The sequence below is a fragment of the Suncus etruscus genome, chromosome 9 (assembly GCF_024139225.1).
Source record: "Suncus etruscus isolate mSunEtr1 chromosome 9, mSunEtr1.pri.cur, whole genome shotgun sequence".
In the NCBI taxonomy this organism is placed as follows: domain Eukaryota; kingdom Metazoa; phylum Chordata; class Mammalia; order Eulipotyphla; family Soricidae; genus Suncus; species Suncus etruscus.
In genome coordinates, this window is record NC_064856.1 from 46,208,389 (window position 1) to 46,231,318 (window position 22,930).

Here is a 22,930-nt window from a genome sequence, read left to right on the forward strand (position 1 = left end):
ATTGCTTATAAACCTCTCTCAGCCTCAGTTTGCCTATCTGCTCAGTGAGGAGAATTCCAAGAGTTGTAAAAGCCCTAGCAGATAATTTGCAAAATTATCCCCAGGCCTACGGCCAGCTTTCACTGAAAACTAGATGCTCACATCATCATTAATGGATGATTAGTGCTGTTAACATCAGGACTACCAGATATTAGTCTGGAGTGAGAGCCGGGTCTTGTGCTCCGGCCTGTGCCAGTCACAGCGCCGCAGACCGAGCAGGCTGAGAGAGCTGTCAGAAAACATTTGTCGGCGAGTCACGCTTTTCCTGGGAAACAGCCTCGAAAAGAATCGTTACCCAAAAAGCACCTCTCGTCATTTCTTTAACTAGGACAAAAGTTGATTTTTGCTTCCCTGACAGTTCCTCTACCCAGATAAAACTGACAGCTTGCCTACATGTGGGTTCACATGTAAGGAGCAGACACTCGTTGCTGCAGAATTGTTGTGGATTCATATCTGGCTGCCTGTTCAAGTTCCTGTCTTGGAACAGGAAAGACCAAACAGCCTTGTTAGTCATACAGAAGCTGGGAACAGTGTTGTATTGGAAGGAAGCTCCCTACCAGACTGGAAGGGCACTTCCCTCCTAAAGTACCTGGTAGCCTCTGCAAGATCCAGTTAGGATTGCCAGTGACTTCCCAGTGCAGCATCAAGGGGAAGACAGGCTCTCTCTGGGAAATTTAGCTCTTCCCTACTGTTCAGGCACTGATACTTTTAAGACTTGGTCCTCATGTTTGGAAGGGGCGAATGTCAGTGTCTGCTCCTTGAGCCCCTTATGCAGGAATGGTGAGGGTGTTGCAAAGACCGGACACCTGTCAAAGTAGGAATCCTGCTGGTGACTCTGGGACACCATGTCCCCCTCCTTGAACACAAGTTCTCTCATTTTTGCCAGAGGTCAAAGGAGAAAGTGGTACTGGGAGGCTATTCTCTACCTGATCAGCTATGTTTGGAGGAAACTGAGCCAGGGCACAAGTACAAGCCTGATGATGGTGGAAACATTCCAGTATGCTCATGGGGATGGGGAAGGCTTTTATTTTATTTTATTTTATTTTATTTTATGTTATTTTTAATTGGGTCCCATTTTATCTCAACCAGACACTGACTATGGAGGGGTTGTGTGTGTGGAGGAGGAGGAAATTTGAAACTTTGCTCTACATGGTGATAGTCTAATTTAGAAGTGAGAATGTTGCTAAGCTTAATTGCTACTTTTCAAATAGCAGTTATTAGAGAGCTGCTGCTTGTTGGAGTATTATTTCAGTACGTGGCCTGGCAGAGTCTGCAGTCACAGGGCGGGCAGTGTGGGGAGAGGCAAGCTGGGCCTCAATGGACCAGCTGAGCAGACATGCAACTTTGAAATTCCACATCAACTTGTTCTTCACTTACTTACAGCTCAGAGACTCTTGGGACTTCCTATGTCTGAAGGACTGTGGCTGCTTGGCCTTGTCACCAAGGTTCTTGCCTTGTTGTACTCCAGCACATAGCCTTTTTCTTTTTTTCATCTTTTTGTCTTTTGGGCCATTCTCTGCATGCTCATGGCTTACTCCTGACTTTTGGACTCCAGAAGAACTTACAGGACCACATGGGGTGCTGAGAGTCAGACCAGAGTCAGTCAAGTGCAAAGCAAAAACCCTATATGCTGTTCTATTACATCAGCATATAGAGGATCAGTTTCAATACGGAACTCACACAATGGCTGTGAAGGAAGGATATAGGATTGAAAATAGGAGTCTAATGTTTATGATTTATGACCTCCTGCTTTTATAACTGACTTAACTTGGCTTCCTGCACCTTGGCTTCCTGCACCTTGGCTTCCTGCACCCAGTCCTGCTGTGCTTTGGGCCCTGGTATTCTGATAGAAAGGAAAGCTTGATTTCTTTTTTTCTCTTCACATCAGGCCCTCTAGGTAGAAGCCATATATCTTACCTTACAGCCCCAAGAATGGAAAATAGAGATGATCAAATTTGATCTTTTGGGAAGAGGAGAACGTGATAAAGATGTAGGATCCTATATTCCTGTCTTTCTCTCTAAGATCATTCCTTCCCTCCACTTTGTGGGGATCTCTAATAGTGAGACAGAGTTCCTTTCTGGGGAGCCCAGGCAGATATAGTCTCACCCCTCCAGGGAGATTTTGAGATTGCTGTGCAGCTCTGTAGTCCTCCTGGCTCACAGCACTGCAGAGAGCAAACTGGGCTATGAGAATGCTGGTTCGAAAATGCAGTGAGCTCTGAGGCAGAAGTGTCGCAATCTGGAGTGCTGCTACATTGGAGCATCCCATGTCCTATTACTTGCAGACAGCAGCATGTCCTCCATGGTGTCTGCAAGGAGGGGCATCAACAGGGCTAGAGCAATAGTAAAGCAGGTAGGTCAGTTGCCTTGCACATAGCTGACCCAGGTTTGATCCCACCAGTCATATGGTCCCATGAACCTCACCAGGAGTGATCCCTGAGTGTAGAGCCAGGAGTAAGGTCTGAGCACCAATCAATGGACATGCCCTACCTTCCAAAAAGAATGCATTCCTTGGCCAACCCTTGCTCTTTTTTTCTTTTAAAACATGACCTCTGTCTTCTTCCTTATATTTCCTAAATTAAGCTATTTTATTATTCCTACAAGTACCCCCCATAATAAGCAATCCCCCCAAAGAGAGATAGAATGAGAAAGAGAGAGGAGAGCTAGAATAAAAGTATAGTGGGTAAGGTACTTACTTTGCTCAGGCTCAATCTTTGGAACCCCATATGATCTTTGAACCCTGCCAGGAGTGATTCTTTGAGCACAGAACCAGGAGAGACCATGAGCATCATGGAGTATATCCTCAACCACCCCAACTTCTCAAAAACAATAAAGAGACAAAGAAAGGATTGTCCTTCTAAGCATGAAAAAAACATTTACAACTTGTAGTGCCCCCATTCAGTGTGGGATTCATCCAGAATTCAATATCCACGAACCCCTCAGATTCTGTTGCTGGGAGCAACCTGAGACCCAGAACAGGGTGGAGAAGGGAAGAGTAACCCCATCAGCAATCCCAATGTAGTATCTCAAGTCCTTGCCTCAGGGATCTGACTGTGTCCCAGAGGACCTGAGACTAGGTTTGAGACACCCCACTACTACTGCCCACACTTGGCTGCCTTACTTGCACCCCATTCCCCACCCAACTTCTTCATCACTTATGTTCTGTATCACATTTTTCAGAATATAATTTACATGCCACAAATGAACATTTTTTAGAGTCCCAATAATCGGTAAATTCTGGAAAATGGAGAGTGTTGTGTTACCCCCATCACATCAGAACAGCACATTCCTATCCCCACCCCAAGGTCCCCCCTTCTAGTCCTTTCTTACTCCTTCTTCTCCACAGCCTCTAGTTTTGTTATTTTAAAAATGCCACTTTAAGAGGTATGAGGCATCAAGAATAAATTTATTTAGTCTATTAAAAATCAGGGATGACCTTCAGTAGCCTCCAAACTCTAAGGTATTCATGTATTGTTGAGAAAGTGCCCAAATGTGGTTGAGATTCTAAGAGAGTAGAACCAGCTCTGGAAACATTCCAGGGTTTTCTGAGCATCTTATATGACTCTTCTGGGGCAGAGTGCAGTCAGACAGATGGCCGGGCTTACATCCTGTCCTTTTCACGGACCATTTGGGCATCCATAGGACTCGGATCTAGTCAGGAACTCTTGGCACTCCTGGCATGGGCCTTCCCTGCATTGTTGCCTCCCTGCTGTTCCCAGCCATACCTTGTTATAAGAAGAGCTCATATGATCCTCTCTGTGCTCCTATCCTGTATTCTTTTGGCTTTTTGAGGATTCCTAGGTCACAGGATGTGGACAGTTTAACTCTCTCGGTGTTCACCAATGGAGTGTCGTGGCATAAGACTGAATCCCAAGACCCAGTCATTCTGCCTGCCAGCAGGGGACTAGATGAGGGCAGGATGACCTAGTGGGGAAGTTCCAAATGGTTTTAAGACTCAGAGGTAAAAGAATCTTTTTTCCTGGAAGGTCCCATCCCTGGTCCCATTAGAGCCTTCTCAAGAAAAAAACTTAGCTGCTTTCCAAACAAAGCTCCTCTGGGTATTTGCACTCAGGCCCAGGCTCCTTGAGTGCTCTGAGGGTACCCAGGGTCCCTGCAGGCAGATATCACTCCAGGTTCTCATCTGTCTCTCTGGGGTCTCTGTCTTGCTCAACGTTGGAGCCTCAGTCTTCTATACGAGGGCTGAGCCTGACCTAGCTTGTTCCTTGTCAATGCTGAAAGAGAAGCCAGGGCAAACCACACTGATAAGTATGGAACAGAAAGTGTTGGGGGCTGGAAATTCTCCTAGGCAGAGACCTGGGGTGGGGAAGGACACCCCAGATTTGGCTGTGCACTCTTGATCATTTTCTCAGGACAGTAGCAGGTAAGGATCATCTATTCTTTGCAGTAAGAGGCAACAGTGAAGAAAGTCATTCTTCCCTACCTGTGGACTCCAAAAATAAATATTTAGGATATGAGGGACAAGCCACACTGAGTTTAGAAATGCCTCACAAAAGAAAGGTCCTCTGTTTCACTAGCACATTCATGTGTCAGAAACAGCAATAGAAAGAGTGGGCACGAACAAGGTGTCTAAGGAGGGAGCTGAGCCACGCCATATGGCTCAGGAAGGGTCCATGGATGCATTTTCTTTTCCCCCTCCTTCTAGGCAAGTGACTAATGAAATAATATCATTTCATTGCAGTGCAGAGAGAAATCAGGAGTGGTCTTGCCCTGGGCCTGGGGCAGAGGTTGACTTGAAGAGATCAAAGCTTCAGGTCAAAGGCAAGAGGGGAGTGATAAAGAGGGTTAAAGGGAGGGATATTAAAGAGTAAGGAGAGTAAATAATCATGTCCTTCATCAGAGAACAAAATATCAATCCAAACTACAAAGCCACTACTTACATCCTTCTAAAGTCAGGCAGCAGGAACAGACTTGGGTCAGGATAAGACCAGTGTTCCAGCCCTAGATCACACTCTATTCATCCCTCTGAATCTGTTTTCTCCTGGAAAAGAAACCACAGGGAGGTGCTCTTAGCATTAAGTATGAGGAATTCTCTGAACTTTCTAGTCAATGGATTGGCCCATAGTGGGTTCTGTGTCAATACAAGATCATCTTTTGGGCAGCTAGCTCATATGGAATGTAGACACTTGTACCAGCTACCAGGGTTCATCCCCACAGCATGGGATTTTATTTCATCTGGAGCAAGGTACAGGATTACCCCCAAGGTCAGGCCTGCAACCAGAGGGACAGATAAAGCTAGACAAGCTAACATCACTGCTTCAACTTACCCAGGGTTGCACTCAAGCGAGACAAGATTTAAGCAGATGGTGAGAGTGTGTGACTTGCGTTTCAACATGTGGCCTGCAAAAAACCCAGAGGAGGGAACCATTGATTCTCATGTGGGAGATTAGATACAATGACTGCAAGGTATAGTGCAGATACTGAGGGAAGAACATTGGAAATATTTGTTTAAGTTATTTAGATAGGCCCAGAACCCATGTCTCCCAGTGCCAGCACTTTCTTCTTGCACCAGGAATACTTCTCAGAGTCCTTACCTATGTCCCATGTCTAAGGTTCAGTCCCAAAAGAGGAGGAATTTCCCCATTCTGTCTGGAGATTCCTTTTACCTTTGCTTCCAGTTCCCATCCTAGGGTCTTACTTTATGGGCAAAGATGGCAGCTCCAAGGTATTAAGAGCTTTCCCTTGTGCCAGATAGGTTCTGTCTATTTTGTCACTTCATCTTCTCAACAGCTTTATTTATCCTAGAAATATGTGTCAAGTACCAACCAGTACCAGGTGCATTCCTAGTTTTATTTCCTCTTTATTGAAAACGTTCAAGGAAGTGAGGCATTCGTCCAAAGCCACATCTCTAATATCCTCTGAAATCCCGAGTTTCCCCTACTCTGCCCTTTTGCTGGGATCTTTGAGTCCCATCAAATCTGACTACAGAAAGGAGTCAGAGAGCTAGCTGCCAAAGAAATACTCGCTTCATTCTCAGAAGGAAAATGTAATCCTGCTGCCACATGCTGTACACTCTCAGCACTTCTGTGGACAAGGGCTGGAGAGTATGCACCCAAAATGCTTCAGGATGTGGAGAAATGAGGCCCAGATGGCACAAAAGACCTTGGCACACATTGCATCTAAGGACCTCACAGGCACTGAACGTGCTCAATTATTGTACCACAGGCTTGGGTGAAGCATTTTCTTGGAGAGAAGCCCTGCCCACTAGTAAGCAGCTAGATTTATTGTGTTCTAGAACCATGGTTAGATTTGACTCACAGCCTCCTGGATTATCCACTGTGCAGTGGTCTTCAGTGTTGCTGTCTGTGGTATTTAAGTAAAAAGTAGCAGAACTCAGAGAGCTATGCCAGCTACGTCGCATTTTTCTTTACCTAGTCCTGGACTTTCTACAACTTGTGGCTTCTGGCTCCTGCAGAGTGCATTAGCTTCATTCTGTAGTCCCGAGGTTTTGTGCTAGTTTTACATACAAGTTCTTTACATTAGTTTGTGTCTTATGTGATAACAGCCTTACTACGATTCATTATCCATTAAGCAATGAAATAGTACTTTATGTTTTCAAAAACACTTTATAAACAACCTTTGTTAAATGATCCTTTTAAAAGCCTAGGAGGTGGCTTTTGTCTGACTTTCTCTACAGATGCAAGAACTAATTTTAATGTACAGGGCCCAGGATGGGAAAGAGGACAACAGAGGTTATTGTTGGTAGGGGAAATAGCAGAGATGCTCACGGAGGTGAAAAATTTAAAAGGTGGAGAATGTTTGACATAGGGGAAGTGAAAGCCATTCTACAAAAAATGCATTGTGCCAGCCCAAGCCCAGAAGCTGGACACAGTGTGTGAGCTCATGGGGCAAAACTCCACCAACTGCACCTTCCTGGAAGACAATAAGGAGTAGCAGGTTCAGTGCTCAAGCCTCTAAAGACTTGCTGAGGAGCAAAAGATGGTTCCAGTACCCCCCAAATGACCTGCCATAAAGTAAAGGCTCTTAGGGAAATCATCTCTGGTGCAAAGAGGTCTCTGAATAAGATTTGTGCTTCCTCCCATTTGTCTTCAGTGCAGTCTCACCACTGATCTGTCAGTGAGAGCAGCAGTGAGGGCCAGGATCAGGCAGGCATTCCATGTCTGCTGATCTGAAGGTGCTTGGATTCTCCTATGAGTTCAGTTCCTCATCTCACAGATGATGGCAGTAACAGCCTCTGCCTTGTAGCTTTCAAGAATCCATGGCATAGTGCTTACAGGGCACTCAGCAAACACCGGGCTTGGTGATTCATCTTTCCAGATGAAATTCAGTCACTGTTGTAGCATAATCTCCCTAAAGGGCTCTGGGCTGAGCTGTGTTCAGGACATACATGCACCAGAGAAAGGGAGGTGGGCTTTTCTCTGTGCCCAGACCATGGCAGAGGGGGCACAGTGTGAGATAGGACCCCCAAGAGCTTGGAGACATCCCAGAGACAAGAGTGCTAGCAAGTGAAAGGGTTGAAAGGTTTCTTTCACACCCAGCTCTGTACACCTTTAAATGCTTTTTTTCAAAAATGCCTCTCATGATAAAGACATCGAATCTCAAGGCACAATCTAGGTGGCAGTCTCCACGTTCAGCTGTCTACCCTCATTCCTCTTTCCAGAGTGACTGTTCCAGAGGGAAAGGGCTTATCCAAATGCAGCCACAAATAGAAGATCCATTTAGCAGTATGGTGGGGCCTTTCTTTAATTGCCTTTGAACAAGAGAAAGTGGCTGGTGTCACAAAGAACATTAAGAGATGGGATGCTCTGTGGACTGTCTCCTGTAAGTCCTCATCACTATGGAAATGGAAATAGGAACCAACATCTTACCTTCCACCTTTCTTACTTCCTCACAGCATTCTGCCCAGGATAGAGTGACACAAATCTGTGCTCACTGGCTCATGTATAGAAAACTGAGTTGGTATGTCAAAACCTGGCTATTAGTGCTGTGGGTGCAGAGGCCTATGCCCAGACCCAAATCTGCCTGTGTTTGCAGCTCTACCAAAGGTTCTCTTGGAGATTCCCATGAAAGCCTCTGATCCTAGTTCATCAGAGTGACCCTAAGGTGACTGGCCTAGGGTTCTAGTGCAGGCTAAAGTCCTTCCTCTGAGAAAAGGGACTGAGAGTCCCTCTGCTCATTGCTCTGTGAGCAAAACACAAACAGCCTTTTGTCACACACAAACTGAAGCACAGGCCAATCCAGGCTTCCCTGAGAAGAATGTGAGGTTTGCAGTGACCTGTCCTGGGATGGGGCGAGGAGGGGGTTGATAAATGGTACAATTGTGAATCATTCTGGAGCCTGAGTTTTCTAGGGAAACAAAACAAACAGAGAAAATATTTCCTATGTATTTATGATTTGAGGCCCCTAATAAGATGGAGTTAACCAGTATTATTTTGCCCTTAAGAAACCCTTAGCCTTGGGACTAGAGAGATAGCACAGCGGTAGGACGTTTGCCTTAGACACAGAAGGACAGTGGTTCGAATCCTGGCATCCTATATGGGCTCCCGAGCTGCCAGGAACGATTTCTGAGCTTAGAGCCAGGAGTAACCCCTGAGCCCCGCTGGGTATGACCCCAAAACAAACAAACAAACAAACAAAAAAGAAACCCTTAGCCTTTTAAGGTGACACATCAGCACCTGCCATATGAATAGTCAAATTTTAATAAGTGAGAGCTGTTAGCATTTTAATAGGAATCCTAGTTGTGCCTGTCACCTTCTTTTCCTCTCCTAGTCTTTCCTGCCTGGCCCTGAAGGACCAGGTCTGGAGCAGGGGTGGGCCACTCCCTCTTGTATCAGTGTCCTTTAAACTGAGGGGTATAGGAAAACCACCTCGATACTCATAAAGACTTCTCCCCTCTGCCCACATCTGAGGGAGACTTCAAGAAGCTACTGGCAGAGCTGGCCACAGGCTGGCCTTCCCTGCAGCATCATGCAGTGTAAGATAAATAATGCACCAACTTGATTCGAATCTTTAGCAAATATTTCATTTAGGGGTGAGAGACAAGAACCTTGATAGTGACCACTAGGTTCTCCAGAGACAGGCAGAGACAGGAAAAGGAATGTATTGACTTGATTTAAAAGTAGCTCTGTAGGTTGCAATTTTGCTTTTAAAAACCATTTATTTTTCTGCTGGGCAGATAATTTGTGTGTACTTTGGTGGGAGTGGGAGACAGTTCTCTGCACTCAGATGAGCAGGTGGCTCAGAGGGGGCCCAGGTGACCATGCAGAGAGCAGAAGGATCATCTTTCTGCAGATGTCAGAATCAGGGGAGTTGGCCTTGCAAAATGACATAACAGTAACTGTCACCTGTACTTCTCCCATCAGATCAGTGCAGCTGAAGAGTAGCATTTCATTTACTCCTTTAACATAGGTTAGGCTGTCTTTAACTTGTCCATTTGGCAGTCGAGATCAAGGAAACCCAACACCTTGCCCAGAGTTGCAAAGTTAACAGCTGACCCAGCTCTGTAAGCTCTGGGTTGGCTACCAGATATAAATGCTTACTTGGCCTTTTTGATGGTAAGGGGTCAGACAGGCATGCTCAAGAGAGTCAGGATATGGATGATGGGGGTTGGTGGAGCATCCTAAGATAAAACACCCAAGCAAAAGATCTCAAAAGAGTGAACCTGCCAGTGTAGGCTGCACTATACTATTTTTTTTTTAATTTTTGGTTTGATTTTCAGTTTGTCAACTGTAGTTTGCCAAGAGCCTGGACTCTGAAAACCACAGGATCTTGGTTTTAGAGTCATGGCTTCTCTTTGGGAACATGTTTAAGACACCACTCTGCATCCTCAGTCTATCTGAGTGGATCACAGTTTTCTTGTGTCTATGTCAGGATGGAAGGAGAAAGGCATCACACATGTTCATCTTTTCTTGCCTCCTATTTCCTTCATGTCTCCTCCTTCTGCTTGGTCTTTTTTTTTCTGCTTGGTCTTTATCTAGTGTTTATCCTGTTGTGCCTGGGATTAAGTTGTAGCCCTTTCTTTCTCAAGTAAAACAACATTCAAGTGCATTTGGAATCTGGTAAGGAAAATTTATCCATGACCCTACCAATAGAATTCAAAACATGTTATAATTGTTATATAATTCTTTCTAGATCTTTTTTTTTATATTTTCCTTATAATTCAACTAGCAAAAACTACAACCTTATGCCTTACCCTTTTTCCTCCTTAGCATGATATATTGAGTAATTCCCTCCATTGCTAGTTGTCATCTTTATTTTTAGTGATCATATTCAGTGCTTATATTATAATTTAGTGTACTCATTCTAATTTTAGACATGTAAGGCTTCTAGACTGCTTCCTTTTTTGCTATTACATTTGTTGCTATGTGTATATATGCTGGAAAAATATATACACTATATATATGTGTGTATGTATATACTTATATAGACATATATCTTCTTGGCTTGGGACTTATTAATGCTGTCGTTTTATAACTAACCAAAAATAGAACTTAGGAATCTCTGAATGTTGTTTTGTTGTTGCTGTTATTTTCCCTTTGGACTATTGTTTTCCCTTTTGCAGTACCATAGTCAAGAGACCCAGTGACTTCTGTTCTGTAAAGTGATGTTATTTAAAAAGAAATACAGAGCACTGATATAAAAGAAAGTGCTGTTAGCCGCATATCTGGGATGACCCTCACTTCCTTTGAAATGGAAAATGCCACTTGAATCAACACTTCCTTGAAGTCTTATTTCTAGTTGCTACCTGGAGCTGTTATTTCACAAATGTAGACCTCTCCATACACCTGAATTTGAGAAGCAGCAGAAACACTCTGACTGACTGACCTGGGAGCCTGAACAATGACTTTGTTAATCAGTTCCCACTGGCATCTCTTAGGGGAGCCGTCACTGTCTGAACATCTATTGAGCGTTTTTCTTAAAAATGTCATGATGGAGCTTGCACTTTCTCAGCCAACTCTCCTGTCTCCCCTGGCAGTAAAGAACTATTGGGAAATGTCTGGTAAATGTCAGCCCCAAGATTAGATGGACCGGGAAGCAGGGAATGAGAGCCCTGCCCACTGCACCACATCCTGGCTTCTAGACATCATTTGCACATTGCAAAGTGGGTAATCCACGGATCCTGCTGCCTTTCCACAACCTGTTTCTGACCTCCTTGAGCATCTTCATACCTTTTCCTTAAATCACAAACTAGTTAAAAAGAAAAACTACTGTTACCTTTCTTATGTAGGTTCCTTCACCATAGCCTATAATTTAGACCAGGGGTGGCAAACAGGATTTTGACCCTCACTCAAAATGGCAAAATGCAATATCTGTTTAATATATTATTGTTAAAATTAGATGCTTTTGTGTGTGTTTGTCTGTTTTGGCAGGTCACTACATGGTGTGGCTCTCTGATTCTCACAGTTTAAAATTTTGGCTCTTTGTGTCGAACTTGTTTGCCACCCCTGATTTAGACCATCCTCTAAGATGCTGGTGGTGGTAGTTCTCATTAACTCCTCAGGAATGAAGAAATGGCCTGATTATAATTTATATTGTTTCAGTCTGGTCCATTCTGAAAACAGGCATAAAAGAACCATTTTTAGTTCTTAGCTTTGAGGGAATCCTACCTGTTATTTCCTCATAGCCCACATCTACTATCATTCACAGCTTTAGTCAGGAGTTATTGTAAGTAAAGAAGTATTTATTATTACCACTGGGTTTCCCAAACATTCATTTTTAATCTTTAATTGCAGGAGGCTTTTATCTTACCCATGAATTTTTTATTTAATATAAAGTATGAAGATCCAAAGGGATAATACAGTGGATGAGGGCACTTGCCTTGCATGTAGACAGACCGATTCGGTCCTTGACCCCACATGGTCTTCCAGGAATGATCCCTGAGCAGAGTCAGGAATAAGCCCTGAGCACTGCTGGGTTTGCCCTCCCCGCTGAAAAATAAAAGACAGATATGTGCCAGACAAAGCTTGGTTTAGGCCCCCAAGCACCTTGATTTGAAACACTTTGAACTTCTGCCAACTCCATGCATTCCTGCCTTGTCCTCTGTGAATACAGAGCTGTGCAGACACACTACTGGGTGGACACCGTACTCTATGGTTTACTCTGGCAAGAGGAAAATTAATTTTTTTTTTCATTTTATTCTCTTTTTCCCAAACTCAGGGCTGCAAAGTCTTCATTTTCTAATCCTTGGAGTAAGGTACTGAGGGGCGTCCAGTTCAGTTTGTGCTTTGGAAACTGAAGACCAGACTAAGGACCTTTGATCTGGGCTTATGGAATTCCTGTGACACTTCTATCTCTGATGGGAGCGAGCTGCTTTTCCTGAACATCTGTCCTTTCAGCTCTGTCAGGGCAATCCCTAGCTAACTTCCCTCCCCAATAGTCTGCAGACTTTTTTCTGTATAATGGATGCTCTGTGAGGGTTCTTTTGTGCTGGACCTGAAGTCAGACCTTTGCTTTCTCACTTGGTTCTCTGGGACTGTCTTCCATGGGTCATCTCTGGCCTCTGAGACTTTCTGTTTAGTTCCAAGCAGAGAGCAAGGGGTTCCCACTTGTACTTCTAAGCCTCTGGTGTTTGACCCCACAGCTATGGGCTATCCTGTCCGCTCTATTTCCCTGGACTCCAGTTTAGGAGTTCTAAGCACCTGGCTCATATCCTGCCCCTCCCTTTACTCTGCCCCTCCCTTTACTCTTTTTTCCCATTTGTGTTTGTGTGTTTTGGTTTGAGGAGTTTTCAAAAATAGAAGAACTTATGGGCTAGAGTGACAGTACAGTGTGTAGGTTGCTACCCTTGCAAACAGCTGGCCCAAGTTCTATCCCCAGTCACAAAATATGGTCTCCTGAGCCTTCCAGGAGTGATCCCTGAATGAAAAGTCAGCTATAAGCCCTGAATACTCCTGGTAGTGGCCAAAAAGTCAAAATAAGTAACTAAAGGCCCTGCTTTGCATTTTGTTAAAAAAAAATAAGTGAAAGTATGTCCACAAAAAATATTTTTATTTACAAATCTGTGAGGGTTTCATTCTGGGATTAGTTCATGCTCTTGTCCCTTTAAGAAAACAGTTTTCAGAGATCACTGATTCTGTTGGGAGAAGGAGCATTGTACATGTCATTGCATGTAACTGAGTTTGCTGCAGTTTGAACCATTTCTTTATTACTTTTGGAGTTGCCAATATCCAGGGGATAACAGAAAACAGGTAAGCACAAATGGGAGCAATGACAGCCTTGGAAATGGTAGAGGTTTAACTTCTGGGCATGTCTTTATTATAGGTCAACACATAAAACAAAATCCATGTTTAACACACCTCACTGTGTACAGAGCCTAAAACATACTTAATAAATGTAGCTACTATTATTTCATCACCCTAGAAGGTTAAAAATTGCCGTGATCACATACAGGCACCATCCACAAGGCACTTGGTTGTTTGTTACCTCATATTGAACAGCAGTTCTTGCACCATCTGTTTCTTGCTTCTCAAAAGAGAATATGGCCTCTCAGTAAGTATGACTCAAAGCCAATTTCTTTACTGATGTCTTGCATACTTTACTTTGCACCTAGGTATCTGGTTACTGAAGAGAAGCAACAGGCCTTGATTCTGTTCTCCAAGAGCTGTCCTGAGAGTGCTTGTGTCATCTTCTCTCTCATCTAGGGTTCACTTCCCAAGATGTATGAAATCTTGTATGAAACTAACCATTTGTGCAGGGCTCTGCTACTCATAATAGTCTCTGTGTCTAGAATACAGACACACAGCTCTCCAGTGACAGTCGTGCAGTGCCATCATTGGCCCCATCTGCACACTGGGAGAGGTGGTCCAACTCCCCAAGCCTCTGATTCTTTTTGCCAAAGCCCCAGAGTCTGTTTACTGTGATTGTGTGTATTGGGGGGATATATCTCTTTTATGCCCACCTGCCCTGCTAGATGAGGCAGCATGGGGGTAAGAAAGAGTAGAGTGGGGTCTCCAAGCCCCAAAGATTGCAAGTGTATGTTGTCAGAGAATCTGTTGAGGCTCTCTGCTAGAATGGACCACTCTCTGTCATCCATTCCTATATTATTTGATCTCAGCCTGTGTTTTCTTCTTTGTCTATAAAATGGTTTTTCACTCACTTTTGAGCACTGTTGTGGAAACTGAAGGGAATCTGCTGGTCTTTACAACTATTAAACCATTAAGTGCCTAACAGATGTGAGACTCTCCATCAGTCCTGGTTTTATCATGGACTTTTTTTGTGGGTGGATCATATCCAGTGATGCTCCTAGCTCTGCACTTGGGAATTACTTGTGTTCAGGGGACCATATGTGAGTGCCAGGGATCAAACCTAGGTTAGTCATGTGCAAGGCAGGCACCCTACCTGTTGTACTATTGCTCCGGCATCCTCCCCCTTTGTTTTACTGAGCTTTGATTCCTCGTCTGTCAGTTGGATCTGCAAGAGTATTGGATGTGATATCTTCCAGTTACCCAGCTCCCTACATGCCCCCTCATTGGTACTTGGGAAATATAAGTCTTCAGGGATTTTGTATTCCTGGAGGTACTTTCTGTCTTCACCTGCCCTCCCCAGTGGGTCAATCATTACTCCCCTCATATCTTTTAGTCCTTCTGAATATTTTTGGTTTATCCCTCTGTCTTCCCACCCTGAGAGCTCCTGGAAGCAGAGCTACCTTCCATCCTGGCTCCTTTCAAAGGTCAAAGAAGAAAGTAGGCTTCTAAGGCATACAGATGCATACACAGAGCAGTTAGGGTGTTGCTCTGGGGGCTCTTCTCTGTGCAAGAGGAATCTGAGGCAGTGACGAGGTTCAAAACTTGAAACCTGAGTGGGATGTAGGCTTATATTTGGTACTAGGTCTCCCCATAGACTTCCTGGCATTCTTTCTCAAGCACTATGCCTCTTGCTTGATGGGGGCTGTCCTCTCACACCTTTTGGGTTCCTCTAGGTTCTCAAACAAGACAATTGAGCAGTTGCTACTTTTGAAATATGGTCTATAAAGAACCAATGTATATATAAAATGCGAAATAAAAATAGCAAATAGTTCAACCACAAAATAGTTTAATCACTTGTCTTAGACCTTTTATATATCCTTCCTCTCCAGGACACACCCAATGTCCTTCATAGCCTTCCAGAAATATTCTCCAAAGGTACCGAAAGCTTTCTATCTCAGATACACTGTCTGCATGCTAAAATTTGTCTCCCTCACAAATACATAAAAAACCAGCTTACTCTTTTTTATGGCTTCTAGAATTTGCTGTATGGATATAACTTGTCTAGCCCTGCATTGATGGATGATTTTCCAATATTCTCCTATTACAAACAATGCTGCAGTGAATAAGCTTTGGTGTACATTCTGTGCATGCATGAGTATATCCAAAGGGATCGTTTGTAGTTGTGGAAATTCTGACTCCCAGAATAAGAATTTTAAACCTCCTAGCTTCTGTTTGTCAATATGTCCTCCTTGGGTCTAAAAGAATGGATGTTCACCCAGCAAAGAATGAGATTTCTTATTTCCCATCCTCTGCCAAAACCTTATTTGCAACGTTTTGTTTCTGCCAAGCCATATGTGACGAATAGTATTTCAGAACCTAACTTGCATTTCTCTTACTCTGAGTGATGTTAAGAGTCTTTTCTTATGCTTAAATGCCAACTCTATTTCTTAGGCTGTTAAAGGATCTGTGCCCGTTTTCCTGCTGAGATGTTGGACTTCACTTATTATTTGTAGAAGTGATTTTTCTATCAATGAAATTAGCACTGTGTAATGCAAATTGCAATTCTTAAACCTCAATTATTATTAAACTTTAAAAGAAAAGTCCAAGATTGTATGAAACTCCCTATTTCTACCCCTTTCTGTCTCCTCTAGACTGTGACCCCAGTTTGAGCCCCAGCTGGATCATCTTAGTACCAGCTCCCCAGGAAAACTTGACTCTCCAAGAGTCTTTCTTTAGGGTCTGTTAGTTGGAACTGAACTAAATTAAACTTTGTTGTCCCCTCCCCACTTGCATACCCCTCTGGCTGGGAGTTCCAGTTTCACCTTGAGCGGAAAACAATGACCTTTCTCATTGCTCACCACAGCCATGCACCTGTTTGCCCTGAACTGGCACCTGCAGCCGATGGAAGGGCAGATGTATGAGATCACGGAGGACACAGCCAGCAGTTGGCCTGTGCCAACGGACGTCTCCCTATATCCCTCAGGGGGCACTGGCTTAGAGAGCCCTGACAGGCCAGGCAAAGGAACCGCAGAAGGTAGGGTTGCTGTGTTGTCCGTGTTGTGCGTCCTCTGTGTCTGCTTTGGAGCCCAGGACACTCCATTTCTGCCCATCGTGTGCTGACTCCCAGCTCCATGCCTGGGCGCTTTCTCCATTCTCTGCACTCCACACGGCTGCCAGTCCACTGTGTCTTCATTGCGATTCCCTGTCACAACAAGCTCATGGCTGGGCTTGGACAGGACTCATGTGCTGGGCAGTGTCCCATCTCACGCCTTGAGGGAAGCGGGGCTTTCACATTGCTAGGGGTGGGGCTGTGCGTGTTGGCCAAAGTGAGCCTTTCTGAGGAAATCTCATGGCATGGAAATGGGGTATAAGCAGGTGGGTACATGATGTATAGAAACTGCCTCATGGGTTCACTAGTTTGTGTATTCTAGCTCTTTTCAGTCATGTGAGCTTGAGCAAGTCACTTTGTTTCCCTCACTTCCTACCCTCTCCCCATTCATGATCATTAGTGTTTGCACTCTGTTTCCTTCAAAGCTTTTTGTCAAGAGCATTTTGTATTTCACCCTCACAGTGATTTTGTGAGGTAAGTATCATTCTGGGCAGACCTTTCAGATGTGAGATTCTAGATCATTGAATTGAGTCACTTGACCATCATTGGCCAACATTGTGATGCCAAGATGTAATGGGGCTTGGGTGTGAGCCTAGTTTTTCGCAGTTCTGCATGACATAGTGGCTCTTGTTCTCTCCTCCAGCTATCCTACCTGACTCACACCAGGATCACAGTACCTAGAATTAAATAGAAATGAGAATACACATCATATTATGGCATTTTCTTCAGTGGTAGGAGTAAGGGCAACGTGCATTGTTTGGTTCATTAATGAAATAACCCTAGACTACGTTATGTTTTTCCAAAGGTCTTTCTCATGTTCCATTAACATGAAATTATTTGGTTATCAATCAGAGTGACTCAGATACACAAAACTGTTACTGGGAAAGATGTCTAAACAAATGGACCAGGCCAGTGGTCATTCTTGGCATGTAGTATTTCTTCTATTTTCATGACCTGCCTTCTCTTCATAACATTGGCTCAGTCTGCACAGTGATGTAATTGCCTCTATTTTCCTTGCTCTCATACTCTGTCCTACCATATCAGTTTACTTGGGATTGACTTTGGGGTCATGACATATGAGCATCTTAATCCTTTAAAGGATTCATTTGGCTTCTGGAAACTGATTTGGTTGGCAAGAGAGCATATTCCTGGTTGGAAACATACTCATGACCTCTGGATGATTCCAAAAGCAGCTCTTTTCCTACAATCATATTTAAGGAACATGAGAACTGGGGAGAGACATTTCCATAGAGCTAATTAGAGCCTTTGTCTACTATTTTTAAAGGTAAAGCCAACCTTTACTTTTACAGGGATTTTAAACACTAAGTTTATATTTAGCCTCTCGATGGGAGGTAGTTGGAGTATAAGTGGGACCATGGAATGAGTGCTTGTTAGAAATCAAGATCCCTGAATTTAAGTTCAACTACTGCCAATGCCTTTGACTTAAACAAGTCATTTGAACATACTTCTATGCTTTATTTTCCTGTTCTTTAAGATGGCTTTTGTTTAAGTTCTGTTTGGACCACACCCAGTGTTGCTCAGAGGTAACTACATTCAGGAATCACATCTGGCAGTGTTCAGAATGCTTGGTGAAGCATATGGGATGCCGTGGATCCAACACAGGTTAGATACATGCAAAGTATGTGAGATAGTACTTGCTGTACTATCTCTCTGGCCCCTAAGATGGGGTTATTGAGCTAGGTTATCTCTAAAGTTCCTTCAGATTTGCAAGTGTAAGAAAAAAGTATTGGACTTCCTCTTCTTTTTTTATTTCTTTTTTAATTATTTAAAGTAATATTTTTAAGTATCCTGGTTACAAATATGTTCATAGTTGGGTTTTAGTCATAAAATATACACCCCCCCTTCATCAGCACAACTTTCCTGCCACCAGTGTCCCTCATTTTCCTCCACCACCCCACCTGTCCTAGAGACAGGCCTTCTATTTCTCTCACTCACTATCATTGATATGATAGTTGTTAGTGTAGTTATTTTTCTAACTGGAATCTTCTAAGTTACCTGAGGATTTGTCAGACTTTCTACAAGTTGGCCCTGTCCATGGTCCTACCTGCTCCCTGGCAAACCACATGTCCATTTCTATTGCCAATTAGACCTAGGTGAATGCTATAAATGAAGACCATCTTGGACTCAGATATACGAATGCAAATTTAAGTTATAGTCCTCCTCAAGGCATAGTAAAGGTATTATTTCGCAAAATATATTTTCTTTTCTTCCCCCCATGATATCTCTCAAACATTCTTTAAACAAAATTGGGTCTATCTAAAATCTTCCACTTTAATGAAATTAGTTTGTGGGTTGTTTAGGTTTTGTTTTGCTTTTTCCCAGGGAGCAGAAGATACAGATAAGGGAGAAAATAAAATTGCACCAGTTATTGGGTTGCTTTAATTGAAGTATTTTTTGCTTAAAGAGATTATCTGTCATTACTAATGTAAATGGAAATCCTGTTTACAACCCCCTAAAATGCAATGCAGTGCTGGAAAGTGGTCAACATCAAAAACAATTACTGTGATGAAAATAATACATCAGTCTTGGAAAGTAGAGGACAAAGCTTTCTATAGTTTATGAGACCACTAGTCCTTATTTCTCTTGCCCTGGTCAAACCAATGTTTACTTGATTTATGTTTTCATTGTGATATTAACATTTTATTTTCTTAGACATGTCTCTATTGGGAAATTTTTTAATTCTGATATGAATGCATATTTCCTGTCCCTTCTGAGAGTCTCAGAAAGGAAACTAATTCTAGATTTAAGATTAAAATAACTGTTTCACAATGGTGGGCAAGAAAGATGGTGTGAGGAAAAGGTGTAACTGGTTCTTGGAGGTAAAAGCCCAGTGTTTGAATCCTTGCCAAACTATTTAGTGACTCAGTTAACTCCATTTTCTTTGGCCGCTGTTTTCTTAACTGCAGAGCAAATATAATAATACCTACATTTGTAAGAACTCTTTGTGAACTAGAGTTCAACGCACAAAAAGTTCCTCTATTCTTGCTCACTCAAATCCTAAACAGTATGTCAGTTTTCAGAATTTTAGAAATACAAACTAGTGATCATATCCCCCCTCAAATATTCTTTAAAGGACTTGGATATTTTTGAATATTTAGTTAGTGTGGGTAGGTTATCAGGGGACTTCATATACAAGAATCTGACACTTGGCTACTGAGCCACATTGCTGGCCATTAAATTTTTGAATTTTTAGAGGGTGTGTGTATGTGTATATATATATATACATATATAAATATATAAACTATACAAATATATGGCAAACTCATATTTTAAGTACTTTTATCATGTCTTTAAGAGTAACATCAAATGGAATTTAGAATAAATTTTCACAGTGGCTATATTCTCATTTCAGAGTTGTCATGGATTGGAAACCAAATACAGCCGTATTTCGATGTAAAGCCACAAGAACTTATGTTCTGCATTAATGGCAAGAGGAAAAAAGCATTGAATAAACATGCATTTCTGAGAGTTGAATTGGTGGGCCGAGGATAGTGTTTTCTTCTTTCTGCAGTGAAATCAAAATTGCCCATCAGTTTGAACCATGCAAATTGCTGCGCACAGACTCAGCTGGGTTCTCCAAAATGGAGCAGCTTATTTTGATAACCAAATAAATTTCAAACAGTTGCTAAGGAAACTGAAGGATTCTTTGTGCAAGTTGTTGCAGTGAAAAGAACCAGAAAGGTGGAGGGAGGGGGAGAATATTATTTGATTAGGAATTTAAAATCTATGTAGATAGACCTTAGTTCAAAAAGCAAAGAATGTGATTGGGAAATATATGGAATTTCCATTTTTTCCCAAACTTCCCTTATTTGACTGAGATATTCAACCATTTCCATAATGTGTTAAGAAAATTCTTTTGGAGATGTAATTGCATATTTATGCAGCATTACTATTGGAAGCCTGAATGAGAGTAACTTTACAAAAGGGATTGTGACTAGTAGAATCTGCTTAATCAAATCTAATCATGCTTTTTAGGGGCCTTAAATATGTGTAAAGTTATTTATGCAGTTTATTAAGCTGCAGGAGGAAACCAGTGATTGTACAAACTCATAGAATTTTCTTGAATTACTGACAGTTGCCCTTTAACTTTTTTTTTGTTGGTTTTGGGGCCATACCTGGCAGTGCTCAGAGGTTACTCCTTGCTCAGCACTTAGGAGAAACCCTATGAGATGTCAGGGATCAAACCCAGGTCCACTGCAAGCAAGACAAACTCCCTACCCACTGGACTATTGATTCAGCTCCTGCCCTTTAACTTTAGGTTTTCTCTCTGTCATCAAAAGTGTCAAGTTCTTGGACTCCAGGATTTTAAGAAGTTCTTCAGCAGGCCTTGGAACTCTGCATCCACCTTATCCTTTAGCTGGCCTATGAATTAAATTGCTTGCTTGCTCTGAAATAGGGTCAGCTCACCCATTGATTCTGGAGAGCTTTATCAATTCATCAATTGAAAGTGTGGAGAAACCATGCTCTAATAATATTAGTAAAGAAGAACCCACCCCAACCCCAGTGGCTTTATCTGCAAAAAGTTTCATAAGCATTTGGAGCCTTTGTGTATTCTTTTGAATAAAGGAAGAATTAAGTAAACTAATACATATGAAGGAGCTCAATAAATAGTAACCACTACTATTACTACATCTACTATCATTAATACAGCTACTACCATTTTTTCTCAGAAGGCTAGTCTCAAAAGCACATAAAAAAAAAAGCATCTTTTACACAATACATTTCCTCACCTTTCTCTGCACTCAGCCTCTCTCATTATTCCACCATGAGTAGGTTTGGTATGCTGTGCTATATTATCTCTCCTTGTGATCACAGATTAGTATTTAGAATTAAGTACAAATCTCAAGTTACCGGGTCTGCAAAGTGAATCTCTGTACCCGTGTTCAAAGAGAAGACAGGCAGAGAAAGGGGGTGCCATTCTTAATAACCCTCTGTGCAACCAGACAGGCAGAGGTACTTGGCAAAGTCTCCCAGTGCTAAGTCTGAGGTAAGGACCAACAGACAGGAATGGTGGAAGTTACCTGTTAAGATGAGGCACTTCCTTTTCCTCTTAACACTGCCTTGAAGCTGTGCCTGTTACTCTAGGAAACAGGCCACTTTTTTTTTTGTTTGTTTGGTTTGGTTTTGTTTTTGGATTTTTCGGGTTACAACCAGCGGCGCTCAGGGGTTACTCCTGGCTCTAGGCTCAGAAATCGTTCCTGGCAGGCTCGGGAGACCATGTGGGATGCCGGGATTCAAACCACCGTGCTTCTGCATGAAAGGCAAACGCCTTACCTCCATGCTATGCAGCGATCCAGAACTCTTCCCAACCCAGCCAAGGAAGGATACTGGCCAGAATGAGCTCTGGACCAAAATTTATCACTTTTCTTTCATCTTATACCTACCAAAGGCAATTTTTCTTCCCAGTTTGGCCTGTTTAGTTCAACTACTAGAAATCTAGAAAAAATCTTTTCCCCTTTACAATTCCTGGGCTAAAAGCATGTGCTCAGAGAGTCTCGGGGCTTGATTTCTGACCTCAAAAGGCCCCGAATTTTATTGCTACAATAGCTGTCTCCTGCTTCTCCAATGCTGTGCCAAAAGTTGGAAGGAGTTTTCATTACTTATCCTCAGCTGTAGGGATTCCTTGACTGCACACAAGAATCCACTTTCATTTCTTCAACTTTGATTTCCCCTATTCCTGCATCACTAGCTCTGTTTTCTTGCAGTTTTATAACCTAGAGATGGACTCATTTTTACCTAGGTTAAGAAAAGACTCTGGTGTGAAGACCCAAAAATACAGCTAAGGAAGGATGTGAAAGTAATTCACTTCCATCTTAACGCTTTGTGAATTTGGCTTCTGTCTTTGAACTTTGAACCACAGTTTGGTGGTTTGTGGTGTGTCTGCATTTTTAAGGTAAAAAGTCTGGGGCACATTCCTTCCATAAAGGAATAAATGTAAGCTCTTTCCCATGCTAATGATGGGATTTTATTGAGAGCACGCATTCAACTTTTTTTTTGTTGTTGGCATATTTTTAATTAAAATAACATTTAACGGTTTGAAGCTAAAAACCTGATGTTTCTGCCTAGGAGTTTATAAGGGAATGATAGCATATGGAGAAGTTTAACATTCAAATTGAATTTTATTATTTAAAACAGTAAAATATTTTATGACTGCAACAATGCCCTGCCAAGCTCCATTTCAGCATCAAATGTGCTTTGTAAGGAATCTTACAAAGCTAGGGGGGGAAAGGCATTTAATTTCTTATTCCCCAAGTGCTTTTTACGAAAAGTTCTCACAAACGTGTCTCCTTTACAAATGGATTCTTGCTCTCAAAGCATCTCTTCCAGGGACAGAGCCATAATACAGTGAGTAGAGTGCTCACCTTGGACGTGGCCAAACCAGATTCGATCTCTGTTATCCCATGGTCCCCTGGACCTTTGAGGAGTGATTCTTGAGCGAAGAACCAGGAGTAACCCCTGAGCATTGCCAAGTATAACCCTAAAAAAACAAAACCCAAACAAACAGAAATGCCTATCTTTGATCGTTTCTGCAGAAATGTTATTAGTAAGCAGAGTGCTTACTAATAACATTACCTGGGGAGATTAACACAGTTGGGGC

At 42.5% G+C, this 22,930-nt stretch overlaps 1 protein-coding gene across 1 annotated transcript in view; it reads left to right on the forward strand.

The window, feature by feature from the left end:
- TENM4 (teneurin transmembrane protein 4) overlaps positions 1–22,930 on the forward strand; it is a 569,696-nt gene that overhangs the window by 380,536 nt on the left and 166,230 nt on the right. Inside the window, exon 9 of the mRNA XM_049780241.1 lies at positions 16,066–16,236. Within this exon, the coding sequence (XP_049636198.1) occupies positions 16,066–16,236 (171 nt within the window). The remainder of the gene's footprint in view (positions 1–16,065; positions 16,237–22,930) is intronic.